The sequence below is a fragment of the Peromyscus californicus genome, unplaced genomic scaffold, assembly GCF_007827085.1.
Source record: "Peromyscus californicus insignis strain IS unplaced genomic scaffold, ASM782708v3 Scaffold_22__1_contigs__length_63687245, whole genome shotgun sequence".
NCBI classification, from domain to species: Eukaryota; Metazoa; Chordata; class Mammalia; order Rodentia; family Cricetidae; genus Peromyscus; species Peromyscus californicus.
The window spans coordinates 32,773,250-32,793,351 of NW_026294525.1; the positions used below are offsets into that span (position 1 = coordinate 32,773,250).

Below are 20,102 nucleotides of genomic sequence, written 5' to 3' on the forward strand. Positions count from 1 at the left end.
ACACACACATTAAATAAAATATTACAAAAATAAATTAGGATGGAAAAGAATTCTGAGTCTCGTGTCCTTGTGACTAAAAAAAGCTACAAGGACAAAGAGCAAGAGGTTTTCCTCTCAAGTCTGGTCTCAAGAGGTCCTAAACCAAGAGACCCTGTACCTACAGATTTCTGTCACCACTACAGAGTCACACTCAAAGAAAGGAGACTTATGCTACCAGTCTTCCAAAGAAACTAGGCCTTTTGGTAGAGACCTATCTCCATCTGGTGAACCCTCAGGGTCTCGACTATTGAAATAAAGGCCATTGCTGATGGGGCTACTACATCACTTCCAGTAACATACTTCAATAAGCATGGGCAAGCACAGACCAAAATCAGTGGGAAATCATGCGTGCACACACCACTGGAAGGACACCAAGTCCACCCTCACAGCTTTACACTCCACTCTAGAAAATCAGCAAATCCCTCTGTATAAAGAAAGTATTTCAGTGGGGCGGGTGGGGTTCAAATCAAATTCAGAGAATCTCTTCCTCACCAGTTCACGTCTTCTGCACTATTCTCAGAAATGAGCGTCTTCCTACTGTGCGGCAGTGGGATGAAAAGAGCCTTCTACCCTGAGGGGACACACCAAGCTCTCTTTGGAGGAAGAAATGATTCCAGGGTTCTCTGAGTCTCTGGAGTCTGAGGGCTACACTGCTCCTCACAAACAGGAACTGATAAAATAGAAACCCAGACCTCTCTAAGCCCCCAGTCGCTTGTAGGTTTCCTCTCCAACCAGCACAGGGAAAAGTCCAGGTATAAATATCCAAGCAGACCGGCCATTACTTCAATTGCCCCACTCCCTAAAGCTGTAGAGAGTCGAAGGACTTTCACTAACTGTGTGGGGGTCGGTGTCAAGACAAGGTCGCGAAATAGCTCCTACTAATTGATGCCTGAGGCACTCCAACCCTTGTTGTGACATATTTGATCACACTATGTAAAGATATGTCACCTGTGATTGCTTTAATAAAAAGCTAAACGGCCAATAGGTAGTCGGGAGGTATAGGCAGGACCTCTGGACAGAGAGCTCTGTGCAGAAGAAAGGTGGGGTCCCCAGCCAGAGGCAGAGGGAGCCAGACATGCAGGAAGAGAGGTGAAAGCCACAAGTCACACAGCAGCACGTAGATGAATAGAAATGGGTTCATTTAAGTTATAAGAGCTAGTAGGACAAGCCTAAGCTATAGACCGAGCTTTCATAATTAATAAGTCTCCATGTCTTTGTGTGTGTGTGTGTGTGTGTGTGTGTGTGTGTGTGTGTGTGTGTGTGTGTGTGTGTGAGAGAGAGAGAGAGAGAGAGAGAGAGAGAGAGAGAGAGAGGGAGAGAGAGGGAGAGAGAGCTGGAGGCCCAAAGGAAAAAAAAAATCTGTCTATAAATCCTACCAGGCAAAAACCTAAGAGGAAGCAAAAGGTTTCTGTATACTTATCTGCAATAAATGAAATTGGAATTCCAAGATTCTTGGTGGTTCTGGACCCTAACACTGTTATCTGATGTGCCTGCACATTCTAAACAGTTCACGTCGATGGACCTCCGCTTTTCCTTCTATGGTATTCCAGCTGATGAAAGCCGGTTGGTTTTTTTGTTTGTTTTGTTTTCTGTTGGTTTTTTTTTTTTTTTTTTTTTTTTTGCCTTTAACGATCAGCAGTACACATAGGCTGTATGTCATGTGGGTTCACTAAAGGCCCATCTTATCTGTCTCAAGCATTACACTATCAGCCCTGTAATTAATTCATGGGAAAATTTACTTACTTAATATGCAGAGAATCTGATACTGTGTTCCCTACCAAAATAGAATCTGAAAAACTCAGTTCCTCTCCAACAGCACGTACTCTACCAGCACCAAAGGCTGGAAAACTTCAGATTTATCAAGAAGAGGTCCATTACTTAGGTTACAATCTGACTGAAGGAGAAATTTTCCCCACACATGGAAGAGTAAAGACAACCCATGGATTCCCCTGACTCCCAGCTTACAGATTCCAGAGAGATTTCTGTGAACTTGGAAGACACTTACAAAAATTCCGCCAGAACCTTCCCTATGAGAAGATAGCCAGGAACAAGCTTTAGGTCATATAAAGTTGGCCTCGTGCTCATCTTTAGCATTTTGGTGCAATGTCCTACATGGTGAGATGGCTTTAGACCATGTGTGCCTTTGAATTATCCAGTCATTGTAAAACTAAGAAATAAAAACTGTAAAATGCTTTGAAGACTATTATTTCCATGAAGCCACATGATACTTCTAATATAGGATTGACTTCAAGCCTATGAAAATTTAAAAGCTAATCTAATCATGCAACATATTTCTAACTATGCTTCGATGCTTCCAATTAATTTATAGATTCCCTGATACCATCTTAAGACTTTTTAAGTGCTTTTCATTCCTAATTACCATCTTTAAAAGACAAGAAAAACACTCTAGAATCTTTTTTTTGGGGGGGGAGAGGGTTGTTATTAAAAGAAACCAATTTTTACAGTCACTGTTTAATAAAATTCTACAAATCCATTAAACCTGATCCATCATCACAATCCTCCACCACTGGTGTGACTGACTGCACAAAGTCCATTTTCAAACTTAACACTAACAGTCTAACTTAAATAGGACATTAGAAGAAACATCTACAAACGAAAATCCTACTGAAATCTTAAATATTCAACTCACTGAGTTAACAGAAAAGCAGACACTCATCTGTTCGACATTACCGCTAAGCCAGAGTCCACATGCCTAAACTAATGCAATTAGAAAATTCATCTTTATATCTTTGGAACTTCCTAATTGGCCATATATATATGTGTGTGTGTGTGTGTGTGTGTGTGTGTGTGTGTGTGTGTGTGTGTGTTTAAAATGGCATAAATTAGCATGCTTCTACACAAGAGACAATAGTTTATTCTAATACACAGTAGAGGACTGCCTTTGATCTCATCTTGTGACATTGTTTTTAGAATTTTTCCAAGTTGCTAACATATCATTGATGAGTTTGTTGCCTCATTAAGAGCTATGAGAGTTTTATCAGTATGCTATCCAGGAGTTCGGGTATAGCTCACTGGTAATGTACTGCCTAGCAGACAGGATGACCTAGGTTTGATTTCTAAGACAAGGAGGAAAAATACATGTGATATACATGCTACCTAACTTTCCTTTATAGCTAAATACTCTCACGAGCTAGAGAGCTGCCTCAGAGGTTGAGAGCACTGGCTGCTCTTCCAGAGGACCTGGATCAGATTCCCCTGCACCCAAAAGGCAGCTCACAGCCATCTGTAACTCCAGTCCCAGGGGATATGATGCCCTCTTCTGGTCTCTGTAGCCACTGGGCATACATGTGGTACACAGTCATACATGCAATCAAAATAGACAGCGAAAGCTAAATATTCTTATTTTCCTTGTCTGTCAACAACCATGAAAAGTGTTTGAAAAACTATTACTATAGCAATATTGGAATAAAAGTAAAAAAATCAGCCTCAAACAGAAAAGTGTTCTTTACTAAGTGTTTAATATAAGATGACTTCAAATACTTTTCCATTTTTAGGACTGAATTCACTAATCTCCCACACTTTCATTAAGACTAGCAACTTTCACATTACAAAAATGAAGAAACGCGGAATCAGATGCTTTTAAAAGTCCTGAAGCAAATTTGTCCATTAGCATACAAAAAACTTATGTAAAAATTAGTAGACTCCGAATTTCAGCAGCTTCTGATAAGTTCTTGCATGTCTTTCAATGCTGATTGGTTTGCAATAGTTAGGATCATGAATGTCCCCAAAGGCCCAGGTATGGGCGGCTTAGCCCCCAGGGTGGAGCTTCCTTAAAAGCCTCCTAAAAAGTCAGGAGATCACTGGTGGAGTGTCCTTGAAGGGATTTCTGTACCCCAGTTCAATCCTCTTATCTTCTGCCAAGAGAGAAGTTTTGCTCCACCACAGGCTCCAAGCATGTGATGTAACTTCACCTTAGGCCCAAAAGCAATGCCAATCCATCAAGGACTGCCACTTCCAAACCTGGGAGCCCAAATAACACTGCTCTTTATGAGTCAATAATCTCAGCTGCTTTGTTACAGAGGCAAGCAACAAGCATACTACCTCTCATATAAAAGTACATAAATAATTGTACGGTTGTGCCCATTAAAGAACAAGCTTTATTACAAGCCATCAAATTTTTTCCTTTTTTTTAAAATTAAGATTTATTTATTTATGTTGTATGTATATGGGTATTTTGTCTGCATATACATCTGCACACCAGAAGAGGGCATCAGACAGTTGTGAGCTGCCATGTGGGTGCTGGGAATCGAACACAGGACCTTCAGAAGAAGAGAAAAACAGTGAGTGCTCTTAACCACTGAGCCATCTTCTCCAGCCCCTTTTTCCTTCTTTTAAGCTAACATGTAATTACATGTTAATGGCAAAACACATACTCCTATGCTACCAGTTAGGGTATTACCTGGCTGTAATTCTAATGTATTTTCTAATGCTATTTCTTAAAAACAGGAAATGAAAAGTTTCCATAACAAAGAATTCTAAACTACGGAAAACATGCTTAAAATCAAAGAGCCATGTAATTGTGAATGCTTTCTCTTTTTTTCTTGAAAGCTGGGTGCCAAGAAGCTGAGGCCAAAAGTAGAGCAACTCATTGTGAATGTCCTGGCTTCCAAGAGCCTGTTTGCAGGTCACTCAACTGGAACTTGGAATACAGTCTTCCATTGAAACAATGTGACAAACGGGCCTTCTTTCCCAGGCCTTCCTACCCAGCCTCGTAAGTAGTTTAAAAAGAAAGTGAACATTCGCTACTTTAAAACAGACAAACACCAAAAGCTCTCAGCAAAAGAATTGATACATATGTCCTCTCCTTGTCCAGTTTTTACATCTTCTCCCCATATTTGTATGTAAGCTTGATAAACTCACTACTCGGAAAAATAAGTCTCCCGGCAGCATTAAATTAAGCTGCACTCCCCATGGCTATCAGCCACTCTACCTCCTCTAAAATAACCTGCTATTGACATTATATTATGAAACAGCATTTGTATTTATTATTTTTAAGACTTTGGGGGCTAGGACTGAAACATTTGTCTAGTATACGTGAGGACCTGGGTTCAACCCCCAGTGCCACATTTTAAAAAACAAAAAGAGTTCTGATTATAGCTTGCCATGGTGGAAACACTCTTGGGTCCCTGAAATGACAGTCTGTGTGTGCAAATGCATGCACCCACTTCTTGGAAAGCACCAGTCTAGGCACTGAGAATCCAATAAAACATCTTGTAGGGAAAACAAACTGTAAGAATGGCCTGTGACAATCAGAAACTGTAATGACCTTTAACTAAGGAATGGAATGAGAATCGGGGAGGTGACCTGGTCAAGAAGGCCAGAGAGGCCGGGCAGTGGCAGTGGCGCTGGTGCATGCCTTTAATCCCAACACTCGGGAGGCAGAGCCAAGGCGAATCTCTGTGAGTTCAAGGCCAGCCTGGTCTACAGAGTGAGAGCCAGGGCAGGCACCAAAAATAAAAAAATAAAAATAAAATAAAATAAAAAAACGGCCAGACAGGCTCCAACAGAAAGAAGGACTGATGTGGAAAAGACCAGAACGGCAGTCTTTAAAGAAGAGGGGTTGGGAGTACATCTCTATCCTGGTGTCAATGGGGAAAGCCTTAAGTAAGCAGGCAGGTGTTCAAGCATGGGGCCTGGAAAATGAGCACCTGAGGTTAGTGTTATCCCCTGATGAAGCTGAAACTCATAATCTAGTCACCTGAACCAGTAAAGTTTGTAAGACAGGTGGCAGGTCACCAGGTCTGTGAACTCCATGCCACACAGGACTCCATCATCCCGTCTCCCACATGCTCTGTGGACCAAATCCTAGTGGAAGCTGGGAAGAGTTTCCCTGCCTTATCCCACTTGGTCCCCTTCTCCGAGTGCCATATCCCATCACATCCCCCCACCAGCCCTCACTGGAAAAGCAGAGGAATCAGCATTGACAGCAAGAGGACACAGACACCCCAGGATGGATGCAAAGAACAGAAGCATGAAGGGAGAAATAGAAACCTAATGGCCTACTGGGCATAGGCCTGGAATCCCAGCTACTCAGGAGGCTGAAGCAAGGAGACCACAGGTCCAAGGCTAGCCTAGACAACTGCGTGTTGTCTCACCAGGAAAGTAAGAGTGCTGGGGATGCAGTTTAGTGGGAGAGCACGTGCCTAACGTTTATGAGGCCCTCTAGCTCCAATCCCAGGTACAATCAATCAATAAAACAAATTGCCTAGTCAAAGAATCAAACATGTTGAGAGCTTGCGTGGAAGTTCCAGCAGGGAGGTGCAGCTATTCATATACCCTTTAACAAAGACCGGCTCTCCTCTATTAGGACAGTCTTTCTTTTTTTCCATCCACACAGCTTTAGAAGGGATGCAGATGGAGTGGTAAGGGAGGAAGAGACACCTGCTAAGCCATCGAGATCCATCAAATAAACCCTGGTGATCAATGGGCTGACAGATATCACAACCTGATTTACCCTCATATCTAAACACACTGGGAGACTCTTCAGTGGGATGATCTCCAAGCAACGAACCAAAACAAAACAAAACCTGGCGTCTCTGCTAGCCAGAAGTCATGTGTCCTCAGGGAAGTCACTCCAGCTGTCCACCATTTGGTCTCCTCGGGGTCTGGCTTCCATCTGGCTGCCCACTCAAGCAGCAGTGCTTCACGACCTGTTCTTGTCTAATGTCCATGTGTACATAGTCCTAAGCAAGAGGAAACCAACCCAAACAACATACCAGCATCTGAAGATGATGGGCAGTTGCTCATGCTCTAAGCTGTGCATCACCCGAACCCTTCCAAGGATTACCCTACTGCTAGTAAAACCAGAACATTAATCTGAGGTCATTTTTTTTCTCTTCTGATTGTGTCTTCTCGCTAGTTAAACTCTGTCTCAAAGATGGGGTATTTCCTAGAATGACCCAACAAAATTCAGTTGGTTCTTTTCCTCTGGTGTTTTTTCATTTGACTTAAAATACTTAGCGGGGCTGGGATTATACCTTAGTGGTAAAGCACATACCTAGCAAATCTACGACCCTGGGTCGGATCCTCAGCAACACTAAAAGAGTGCCTCGCCCAGTGGTTCTCAGCCTTCTTAATGCTGCGACCCCTTAATACAGTTCCTCATGGTGTGGAGACCCCCAACCACAAAATTATTTTTGTTGCTACTTCATAACTATAATTTTGCTAGTTCTGAATCGTAATGTAAATATCTGTGTGTTTTCCAATGGTCTTAGGCGATCCCTGTGAAAGGGTCATTCCATGCCCAAAGAGGTTGCAACCCCCAAGTTGAGAACCACTGGCCTGCCTGGTCAAAGAGAGTACATACGCAGCTCACAATGAGATCCGGATCTGGTCCTGACCTTAGGCTAAGATGTAAAGGCAGTCGTGTGAATGCAGTATTCTTCCCAGATGTTTTCATACCCATGTCACTGCATTCATGTCAGTTAGATGCATTCTTTCTTTTTCTATCTTAAGAATATCTTAGTACAGTATCACTGGCTGGTCCCGTTTTCTGCTATTTGCACAAAATTGATATTTCAGATTTTATTTTATTTTATTTTTTTTTTTTTTGGTTTTTCGAGACAGGGTTTCTCTGTGTAGCTTTGCGCCTGTCCTGGAACTCACTTGGTAGCCCAGGCTGGCCTCGAACTCACAGAGATCCACCTGGCTCTGCCTCCCGAGTGCTGGGATTAAAGGCGTGCGCCACCACCGCCCGGCGACATTTCAGATTTTAATAGGCGTCTACTGAGTTTGTCATTCAATCTTAAATTAGTACAGATTGAGTATTCCTAATCCAAAAACCTAAAATCAAACTGCTCCAAACCCAAAACACAGTGCAAGGGAAAATTTTCACGTCTGACATCATCTGGTTGCAGTCAAGACCCCAGAAGCAATAGAAACCATGCATTAAATGACCTTCAGGGTATGTGAAGAAAGTAAGTATGGAAAACAAACTTTCCCTGTTTAAACTTGGATCTCACCCCAAGACTCATCGTGTACATACAAATACCCAACTAGGCCAAAATGTGTCACATTCCTGGTCTCTGGCATTTTGGGCAAGGGATACTCAACCTACACAGCAATGAGGAATGTTAAAGAACCGGCACCGCATCCCCATCATATGATCCGCGTCCTGTGAAGGCCCGCGAACCAAGAAGCCCGGTTTCCTATCTTCCCAGAGGCTCCGGGGTCCTCTTTTCCAGCATGTGCACTGCTCTCGGCTTCTAAAGGCCTCCTCCAATACACCAAGAGAGACTTTGGAAACGATCTTGACATGGACATGGGAGGATGGCTTTTAGATCAACCAAATCAACCCTGGCAATCAGTAGGTTGACAGATATCCCAGCCTGACTGCCCTCATATCTGAACACACTGGGAGACGCTAATGGAATGATATCTAAGCAACAAATAGAAAAAAAACCACACACACACACACACACACACACACACACACACACACACACACAAAAAAAAAAAACTGGCTTCTCTTCTGGTCACAAGTCACAGGTCTTGAGGGAAGTCACTGACTCCCGTCTACCATTTGGTCTCCCAAGGGTCTGTCTTCCACCTAGTCATGTTATCATTAAATGTGATTATTTGAACAATATTTTTCAAAACTATTATATAAATAACTTTCTATAACTTACATGGGAAATTCTCCCACATGGTCCTACCATGTTATCAAAGATTACTAGAATCTCAAAGCAAGTGGGCTGACAAACATTTAATATACTTTAAAGATAGTTTAGAATAAAACTTCATAGTAAAAAAAAGTTCTTAAGAAACTATCACCTTTTTGTTGGTGATCGGAACAGACAAGAAATAGTTGGGTTGATAATCTTTGGGTTTTTTTTTCCTCTTCTTTATGCGTTCATTCTTCATGCCTTCCTTTTCTTTGCCTCTCTTTGAATGGATTTGAGGTACGTCCGTGACTAGAGGGAAACAAAGCAAAGTGAGTGTCTCACACACTTAAACAAAGACAACCTAGTTTAAAAATAAAGAAGCTGTGCAGTATATATAGTAAGCAGCAATCCTGTATAACTCATTTTCAAATCTAAAGCAAGAGTCGGCAAGCACTTCCATAAAGAACATAATTGTAAACGGTTTAAGCTTCGCAGACCATAGGGTCTGTGTAGCAGCTACCTCACTCTGCCAAAGCAAATGAAAGGATAGAGCTGTGTCCCAATAAAACTTTATTTACAAAAGGAGGTCAGGTTTATACCTTAGGGCAACATTAACAAGCACTCTCTACCACATGCCAAAGGTTTTTTTTGTTTTGGGTTTTTTCCTCATTGTTTCTGCTTTATTTTATTTTTTGAGGAAGGGTCTTCTTCCTGAGCCCCTCAAGTTCAGGATTGTGGGCTTGTGCCACTATGTCTGGAAACATGGTCTTTCTACCACTAAGAAAGTGGATTGTTGGTTGGTTGGTTTGTGTTTGCTTATTTCATCCACTCCCTGTGACCGAACTTCCTTCCGCTAGCACACTTCCTCCTAGCACACTTCCTCCCATCCCTTCCCAGCAGCACTGGCGACCTAATACTCAGGCCACTGTGGATATTCAAGATCCAAATTGTAGCAAGTGGATCACATCAGACAGGTTCTAATGTCAATTTAAAAGTCTTTCCATTGACTAAAAATGAGACAATTTGAGCATTAAATTGAATACCAAATTTAGCAGTGTGACTTTTATCAGATATGATCAAATCCATCAATTCATAATGATTCTAAAAAGGAAAAATTAAAACCACAATTGAATTACTTCTGGAGAAGTCAGACAACCATTCTGAAAAAATAATCACTCACGGGCACACAGGACAATTTTACACCCCTGTAGTGTGTTTTGGGTTTTCTCCCCTTACTCCAGTGCCCTGTTGACACAATCAACCTGTGACACTGTGAGCCACTGTCACGCTTTATCTTGTTTAGAGAGTCTTCTTGTTATTTACCAAGTTCATCTGGAGAACTAAAGCACAGACTCTCTCTGCTCTCTCACTCCCTGGCTTCACTTTCCTTCCAACTTTGGGATCACAGTCTGTGTTCTGAAGGGCAGTCTGCTGTTATTCCGTGTACTTGCTTTCACATGAAAAGATAAAAAGCACACATTTATATAATCATCTAGCTTACCGAATAGAATTGGTGACTTGAGGTCACAAAATGCAGAAAACTTTGGCCGTCTGCCCTGGATCATTCAGATTATTTATAGTGATTTTATTGGTTAGCAGAAAGTCATCCATGGAAGTACAGCTTATAAACCCATAAACTTAATTTATTATACTTGTTAATTTTCAGAATGACTTCAGTAGCCATTTAATGTGCACTGGTAAACCTGATGTCATTGACAAACGCCATTACTTTCTCAACCGCAGATTTTTTTTTTTAAACTAAAGCACCACGTGTCAATTTATTTAAATTATCTAATTTTTCCTCAATTCTATTTATTCATTCAAAAACTACAAAGGAGTGAATTAGAAGAGAAATTAATTTAATTAAGTACTCCATCTGTTATTGTGGGTTGATTGTTTCCACACTTGCTCTTAATTAAAATGCTAGGAATAAATTAGAGTTTGTTTTGATATTTGCTTTCTTGTTATTCAGGCAGATAAAAAAATCTTTCAAGTAGACTGGGGGTGGCTATGCTCACCTGCAATTCCAGCACTTGGGAAGACTGAGATGGGGCAGTTACTGAGTTCAAGGTCAACCTGGATTACACATGGAATCGCTATCTTAAAAAAAAAAAAAAAAAGCCTAGCGACATCACATCCATCTTAGTCTGCAGCATTCTCTATGATATTCACACAAATAAAAAATAATAGCCTAGCCAGGCGGTGGTGGCGCACGCCTTTAATCCCAGCACTCGGGAGGCAGAGCCAGGCGGATCTCTGTGAGTTCGAGGCCAGCCTGGTCTCCAAAGCGAGTTCCAGGAAAGGCGCAAAGCTACACAGAGAAACCCTGTCTCGAAAAACCAAAAAAAAAAAAAAAAAAAAAAAAAAAAATAGCCTAGTAGGTCGACCTACCCTAACATCTACATCATCAATGACCTGCTGGAGTATTTGGAGGGACTGGTCCTTCAGAAAGATAACCGCAGGATCTCCATGACTCAGAGCAACAGCAGGATGTCCATGAGGCGTTTCGATGAGGGTCCAGTGATGATGGTGTGTCAGAGGCCTTGAACCAGACCAATGACTCATTGCAATGAACACTTTGTGTGTGGAGGGGGGAGCTGAGTGGACAAAAGGGTCTACTGCATGACACACCACAGTACCTAATGCCACTAGGATGAGTGAAGAGGTTTTGGAAAGATGGAAGAGCAAGGTGGTTCTTTTGCATGTGTGTGTTTTGTTTCGTTTTTAATTGATTTTTTTTGGGGGGGGGTTCTTTGGAGGGGATGCTGCAGGGTTGAGAGAAGGATTTGGAGGGACTGGGAGGTGAATGGGATTCGGGTGCATGACGTGAAATTCTCAAAGAATCAATAAAGAATTACATTATCAAAAATAAATAAAATACCCTAATAAAGCAATTCTCAGAACATATCCACGCATTATGCATGACATATTCGGTATTTGCCTTCCCAATTAATTATATAAAGGACACAGAATGTAATTTACCTCCGTTTAACTGACACAGAATAATCACTGATATCTGTATATACTAAGATAAATCTTTTCTATACAAAAATTTTAGCTGAATTTTTGTCTTATATTTTACATTTTTTTAAACTATAACTTAACTAGTTAATAAATAATAAAATGGTAATTTCCTCTATCTCAAAAATCTCCAATTAGTTATATTAGAACTCTATGTGAGGAAACCCGGCCTGGTGATACATGCTTATGTTCTAATGCTTGAGGGCAAGAGGGTCAGAAGTTCAAGGCCAGACTTAGCTACATAATGACTGTGAAGCCATTCTGAGCTCGCTGAGACTTAGTCTTAAAACACACACACACACATATAAACAAAACCAGTTTTGAGGACACAAAATAAGGATTAATAATTTCTACAGAACCAAATTTCACACTTAGGAAAGAGAACTAGAAACCAACTCTCAAATACTTTCTTTTGAATCTTGATTTAAACGCAGCTTAAGAGCCGGAGAGAAGGGCTCAACAGGTAACGGCGCTTGCCACCAAGCCTGATGATCCGAGTTCAATCCCCAGGACCTACATATTGGAGAGAGAGAACCGACCCCCTCAAGTTGTCCTCTGAACTCCACATGTGTGTTGTCGCATGCACACACTCATACCTATCTACCTACATACATACATACCCACTCAAACAAAAAATGTCATTTTTAAACTGTCGCTGGATGGTTCAGAATTGACAATCTCAAATGATGAGAATCAGTGAAACTAAGCTCTCCCCCATCTCCCGTGGGAAGCAGGCTGGGCTATTCCTATCAGCAAAATGACTCTCCCATGCTAACTCCCACTCTACTCTCAGAGGCAAAGAACAGCAACACCTAACATTTTCTGGATGCTCCCAGGGTTTCTAGCTAATTGAGTCACACTGTGCTTCTCTCATAGAGAGAAGAAACCCCCAAGTCCTGATGCCCTCCTCACTCAAGCTGGATTTGGCTGCTGGAACATGCCTAACAACCAGCCAAAGGTGTGATCCATTCTGCTCTAGCCCTTCACCATGTATGAGATTTTTCTTTCACATATACATTCATGGTTTAGTTATTATCTATCTCTGTGTTCTAGTAAATAACCTTAAATGTATCTTACATTCTTGTATTTGGTTATAATATTCAAAAACATTTAATATTCCTATTTATTTCTAGCAAAATATCCTCTTGTATAAAAATCACTCCCCCCAAGAAAATGCAAAACCCCATTTCAGCCAACCAAACCCAGAAAAGATGACCTAGTGCACACTGAGAGAGGCATCATCTCTAAAATGAGACGTCACCATCTAAAATGTCAAGAGAAGTGTTTTCTCTGGAAAGTGGTATGCTTCCCGGATATTCTCCTTAGCACTGTTCTCCTCGCGGTTCTGCCAGAGTTGCTATCAGCAAGAATCTCTGAGCAGTGAACTCTCAATTCCCACACCCCAGGAAAACCAAAGAACCCACCAGCTTGCACCAGCCACCTGGAATCTTAAGACTGTTGTCTGAAGCACGAACCACACCCCAGGAAAACCAAAGAACCCACCAGCTTGCACCAGCCACCTGGAATCTTAAGACTGTTGTCTGAAGCACGAACCAAATTAATCTTATCAATAAAAACCAGGAGTCACATATCTGGGTAATATCCTGAAAGATCAAAGAGCAGCCACCAGTGACTTCTTACCTCTTCCATCCTCAAGCAGAAAGGGCTGAGATCTTGTCTCCACTTCACCTTATCATTTCCTCTCTCCACCCACTGAGTGCTGGGATAAAAAGGCATGAGCCACGACCCCTTAGCCTCTATGGTTAGCTCTAGATCTCAGGCAAGCTTTATTTGTCAGAACACAAACAAAATATCACACAACAGTTGTCTACACAGCACCAGAAGACTGATGAACTTTGCATGGTCATAAACACAGCAGAAAGCCAGATAAGGGCCAAGTTAGATTCCCAGCACCTTCATCAGGTGGTTCACAACTGCCTGTAATTCCAGTTCCAGGGGATCTGCTGCCCTCTGCAGGCCTCTACAGGCACTGCACTCACATGCACAAACACTCACTCACACAGCTATATACATTATACATAACTTATATTTTTTATTTAATTTTTTAAAACTCCTAGTTCTGCCAGGCGGTGGTTGCATGCCTTTAATCCTAGTACTCCAGAGGAAGAGGCAAGTAGATCTCTGAGCTTGCTCAAGGCTAGCCTGGTCAAAGAGTGAGTTCTAGGGCAGTTAGCGACTACACATAGCAATCCTATCTTGAAAACCTAAAAAGAAAACAAACCTCCTAGTTCTTATATATTTATATAAAACTCCTACTTCACAAAAAAAAACTAGTTAACAATTTCTAGTTGACTAGTTAACAAAGAATTTTTCTACCTGTTCCTTTATACTGTAAGGGAGAAAAAGCTACTGTTAAAAAATAAAAGAGGGGGGGCACACCTTTAATCCCAGCACTCGGGAGGCAGAGGCAGGCAGATCTCTGTGAGTTTGAGGCCAGCCTGATCTACAGAGTGAGCTCCAGGACAGCCAGAGCTCTTAAACAGAGAAACCCTGTCTCAAAAAACAAAAACAAACGAGAGAGAGAGAGAGAGAGAGAGAGAGAGAGAGAGAGAGAGAGAGAGAGAGAGACAGAGAGACAGAGAGACAGAGAGACAGAGAGACAGAGAGACAGAGACAGAGAGAGACAGAGACAGAGAAAGACAGAGAGACAGAGAGACAGAGAAAGTTGCAGTCAAATAACTCAGAGTTATTTCAAAGGTTTTGTAGGGGCTGGGGAGATAGCTGGGGAAAATGCTTCTTGCAGAAGCATAAGGACCCCCATTTAATCCCAGGCACCACATCAAAGTCAGGCACAGCAGGATATGACTGTGACCCCAGGGCTGGGAGGCAAGGACAAGCCTAGGGCTTCCTGCCCAGCCAGCCCAGCTGAATCAGTGAGCTGCAAGATCAATGGGAGACTCTGTCCCAAAAAGTAATAAGGTAGAAAGGGATTAAATATCATTTTCCAACCTCCACAGGCACACATGTGTACCAGCACACACAACTGTATACACACACACACACACACACACACACACACACACACACACACACAGAAAACAAAGGTTTTATAAAGAAACACTTGTACACTGCTGTATGTTTAATTCCTCTCTTATACACATTTTGTCTTTTGATCTGTACAGCATCAACATGAGGTTAAGCAAGAAGGAATTACTATCTGCATTTTTTTTCTTTTGGTTTTTTAAGACAGGGTTTCTCTGTGTAGCTTTGCACCTTTCCTGCAACTCGCTTTGGAGACCAGGCTGGCCTCAAACTCACAGAGATCCGCCTGCCTCTGCCTCCCAAGTGCTGGGATTAAAGGCGTGCGCCACCACCGCCCGGCCTTACAATCTGCATTTTTACAGTTAAAAGTATCACACAGTTTAAATGACCAAAGTCACACAAGAAGAAAATTCAATAATCAAAACTGAAGACACAGTTGTTTCTCCCCTTACCCCACTAGACCCACGCATGAACTGGAGCTTAGAGTCTGAAACCCATCTTCCCACAGAAGAAATCTTCCACTCTGTGGTCCAGAATATAGGCTAACTATTCAAATAGTTTTAAAGCTCCTGAGACCTACAATATCAAAGCATGCTATAATACTCCAATATTTAAGAATGTATTTCAGTAGACTGGCCTTGGGGCTTTTACATTTATCATTGCTCTAGTAAGAACTATACCAAATCCTGCCAAAAAGAAAAAAAAATCTGCTTACATAAAGGGCCATCCTTCCCAAGGCCCACCCTGAGCAGAAGCAGCCATCTTTTCCAAAGCATGAAGTGAACACAGGTCACAAAGCACCCATCCTTCTTCGAGGTGCATGGTGGTCACTGATCTCCTCAGTAGTCTTAAGGCTACAGAGGCTACAGAACACTGTTTGTTCTCTGGGATTCTGGAAGGATCTCATTATTCACACCTCCTGTAAGCTGTTCGGATATATATCTATGGGTAATATCAGAAGTATCAACAGCTGGACAGCGAACAGGTTTCATCCCGTTCCTGGATCACAGGGAAATCACCTTTGTGGAGGACAGAGTGCCAATCATCATGTATAGTTCTATTTTCACAGCGACATGAACTCTCTGTTTTGGTGTTTCAATCAAGGGTTGGTTACATCAAGTTTGTAGAGTAAGCTCTAAGAGACAGACTGGATTGATAATGCTTGTCTGGTTCATGGATGGATGGATAGACCCTTTCAGTGCACAGCAAAGTGCCTACATATACCCAAAAGCCATGAACCATTTATTACATGAATGGGTAGGTACTTCTGAAATTGCAGAACTGCTTAATTTCTAAAGAAATAAAGTGGGTCATTATAAACCATGAAATGATCTGCCAGACCCATGACTTTCAGAAGTAACCACAGAACGATCTGGCCTAAAATGTTGGGAGCCATTTCTTCATATAATCCATGGCAGCTTTGACAAAAAAGTACCAGGTCACTGTTAGCACTCAAAAGCATGACAAGTCATCAGAACGAAATAAAGATGAAATGAATGACTAAATGCCTGTCCACTGCTTCTAAGTATTTGTTTAAATAATGCAGTACTCACTTCCACAGTCATCTTGAAGATCTACAGTAGCAAATGGCATGTCTGTCAGAGAATCCACCGCGCTGGCTTCTAATTCCCCTGAGACTCCCTCTTTGCTTAACACACGTTCACACTCACTGCCATTTATTTCTCCTGCAACACACCAGGAAAAGAAACAAATATTATTGAATTGTTATTGTTAAACTCCTACCCAGAAACCAAAACACCTCAGCTAAGGGAACAATACACAGCAACCTGCATAAAGAGAGGTTGTGACTTGCTCTTCTAACATAGCCATGTTTTAAAAGGTGCATCTTTACATTAAACAGTAAGCTTTCTAATGCTTTCATCCTTTTCTAAGGCACAGATGTCAACAGAGTAAATCAGTAATCTTCCATGTGTAAAAAAACAAATTTTTCACATCTTTTGACAACAAACCAACAAAGTTTGTTCCTTCACTTGTTTATTGTGTCTTCTCATGTTTATCTTCAATAATATCAGCTATCTGGGGGACTTGGAAAACATTTTGATGTTGCTTTTATTAGTATATATTAATTACACAATACAGGTTTCATTGTGACATTTTCATAAGTGAATGTAGTGCATTTTGACTATGGTCACACACACACACACACACACACACACACACACACACACACACTTCACCCTCTCATATCTCTTCTCACTCACATTTTGTGTTCTAATATCTATAAGCTCGGGTTCTTTTTTCCTTCCATAAATTCTTCCATTCCACCATTAAACTTAACACTGGAAATCTAGTTAAAAATACCTGACTCTAGGGGCCAGTGAGAAGGCTTACTGGGTGAACGCTCTTGCCACGAAGGTCTGGCAACCTGAGTTGGGTTCCCCAGAACCCATGCAAAGGCGGAGAGAACCGACTCTAATTGTCCACTGACCTCCATAAGAAGATGTAGCATGAATCTTAACAGTTCTTATTAATAAAATCAAACCCAGGGCCAGTTGTTTGGGTGAAATGCTGGATGGTCAGAGAGACAGAACAAGCCACAGCTAACCTCACCTCGCTGGATCCTCAGCTGGTCCTGTTTCCTCAGACTGGAAGCCTCTGAGTCCTCATCCAGAATGAATCTCAGCTGAACTGTGTTGCTCCAAAGCCTGAATGCTTAACCAGGCCGAATGCTTAACCAGCCAAATGCTTCTAGTTTCTGGTCCTCATGCCTTATAAACCTTTCTGCTTTCTACCACCACTCCCTGGGATTAAAGGCTGTTTTCTGGGATTAAAGGTGTGAGTCACCATGCCTGGCTGTTTCCAATGTGGCCTTGAACTCACAGAGATCCAGAGGGATTTCTGTCTCTGGAATGCTAGGATTAAAGGCGTGTGCTAATATTTTCTAGCCTAAGTATCTTGTGGCTTTTCTGTTCTCTGACCCCAGATAAGTTTATTAAGGTACACAATATTTTGGGGAACACAATATCACCACATTTCCTCTCTTTTTGTCTAAAATTAAAAAAGGCTTATAACTAATACAAGAAAATACAAGGTCATGGCATCTATGACCTTCCACATACACAAGAGATTTTTAAATACATGGTTCTAAACACACATTTTTTTGAAATTCAGCTATGAGAATCAAACCATCCTCACAGTATTTTGGAACAGCCCTCCCATATCATGCACTAAGTCACACTTCCCATTTGGTCTCTGTTTTCTTGTTACGAGTGGAACACCCACCATGTTGTGGGCAGAGGGCTAAGAAAGAGAAGACTTGAACTGATAAAGTTAATTGCTAAGTTCATCTGTTGGTGGTTTCCCCAGTACTATTATTCACCATGCCTCTATTAGCAGGCATAAATGTCATTTGGACTGAACAAAATCCAGAAATAGTTCCATAACTTTCACCCAGTATAATCAATGAAGACTAACTTGCCTTGCAAACTATTGAAGAAAACATGTATTTCCTTCGGTTGCAATCCTCTGTCTTCAATGCAATAACTGGAACACACATTCCATTAGAATATGTCTTACATGGCTGGAGAGATGGCTCAGGGGTTAAGGGAACCGGCCGCTCTTCCAGAGGACCTGGGTTCAGTTCCTAGCACCCACAGGGCTAACAGCAACCTGTTAATTCCAGTTCCAGAGGCTCCAACACCTTCTCCTGACCTCCAAAGGCACTGCCAACTTCTAGGACACAGACATAACACACAGGCAAAAAACAGCCAAACACACAAAATAAAATAATAAATCTGAAGGAGGAGGGGGTGGCAGTTTATAGGGCTAGAGAGATAGCTCAATGGTTAACAGCACTTGTTGCTCTTCCAGAGGAGCAGGGTTCATTTCCCAGTGTCCAGCTCCAAAAAACCACATGTGGAAACTCATCCACTGCCTGTAACTCCAGTTCTGGAAATTTCACACTCTCCTCTTGCCTCCTTAGGCACTGGATACTGCGCCATACAAACATTCAGATGTGCTTGTGCGCACACACACACACACACACACACACACACACACATATTATAAATAAATCTTTTTTTAAATTATATATATATAAGCCTGGCAGTGGTGGCGCACGCCTTTAATCCCAGCACTTGGGAGGCAGAGGCAGGCGGATCTCTGTGAGTTGGAGGTTAGCCTGGGCTACAGAATGAGTTCCAAGAAAGGCTCCAAAGCGACACAAAGAAACCCTGTGTCAAAAATACCAAAAAAAAAAAAAAAAAAAAAAGAAAAAAGAAAGAAAGAAAAGGAAAAAAAATTATATAATACAGAGTACCAAGGAAATAGTTCAGAAATATAGTACCTCATATGAATAAGACCCTAGTTTCAATCCCTAGCACCCAAAAAATCTAAATAAATAAAACAAAAAAAAAAGAATATGGCCTGCAAAGTGGGACTGTCCAGGCCTGCAATCCTAGTGATTGGGAGACTGAAGTAGGATGACCTCAACTTCTAGTCTTTCTACAGCATGAGTTCAATGCCAGCCTGAGCACCACTCGTCTTGGTTTTAAAAACAGACATTGTAGCTCCTCTACCTTCTCCTCCTCCAGAAAAAAAATAAATAAAAATAAAGTTAGGGTACAGGGCTTCCCTAGCAAAGTGTAATGCCCCAGTACTTTAAAAACTGTATATATTTTACAATATAATAACTCTCAATAGTTCATAGTTACTATGCATACTAAAAATATACATTTTTATTACAATTTGAATGATCTCAAAAATTATTCACACACATATTTTCTTGATTTTACAAAAAGGACAGTATCTTTTTCAGTCATGTTCAATATCAAAAGGACACCAAAAGTGTATTCTTCAAAATGCCATTTATACAATTCAGACTGTGTGTGCTGGTTTGAATGAGAATGGCCCCCATAGGCTCCCATACGTGAATGCTTGGTCCTCATTTGGTAGAACTGTTTGGGAAGGATTAGGAAGTATGGCCTTTCTGGAGGAGGTGTGCCACCGGGAGTGGGCTTTGAGGTTTCAAAACCCATGCCATGCCATTCTCAACTAGGGTGCAGTCTCTGTCTCTGTCTCTCTCTCATATCTCTCTCCTTCCTCTCTCTCCCTGCCTCTCTCTGTCTCTCCCTCCCCCACCTCTCTCTGCCTCATGGCTGTTGTCTAAACATATAAGCTCTCAGCTACTGTTCCAGCGCCATGCATGCATACCTGCCTGCTGCCATGCTCCCTGAGATGACGGTCAAGGATTATTCACCCCCTGAAATCATAAGTAAGGCCCCCAATTAAATGTTCTCTTTTATAAGTTGTTTTGGTTATAGTGTCTCCTTATAGCAATAGAAAATTAACTAAGAGTGTCTGGTACGTACATGTTCAACAAATTTTAGAATACTATAGTTCTATTCACCAGGTCAGAATACTTGAAAATCACGAGAATAAGTCAAATATTAGCTT

General features: G+C 41.6%; 1 protein-coding gene across 5 annotated transcripts in view; it reads right to left on the reverse strand.

Moving 5' to 3' along the window:
* Akap7 (A-kinase anchoring protein 7) overlaps positions 1-20,102 on the reverse strand; it is a 148,115-nt gene that overhangs the window by 120,918 nt on the left and 7,095 nt on the right. For all 5 annotated transcript variants that reach the window (XR_008221247.1, XR_008221246.1, XM_052751197.1 and 2 more), the window contains exons 2-3: positions 16,241-16,372; positions 8,833-8,972 (exon numbers count right to left, since the gene is read on the reverse strand). Coding sequence is in view for 3 of the 5 variants with exons in the window: in XM_052751197.1 (XP_052607157.1) it covers positions 8,833-8,972; positions 16,241-16,372 (272 nt within the window). In the remaining 2 variants the exon portion in view is untranslated. The remainder of the gene's footprint in view (positions 1-8,832; positions 8,973-16,240; positions 16,373-20,102) is intronic.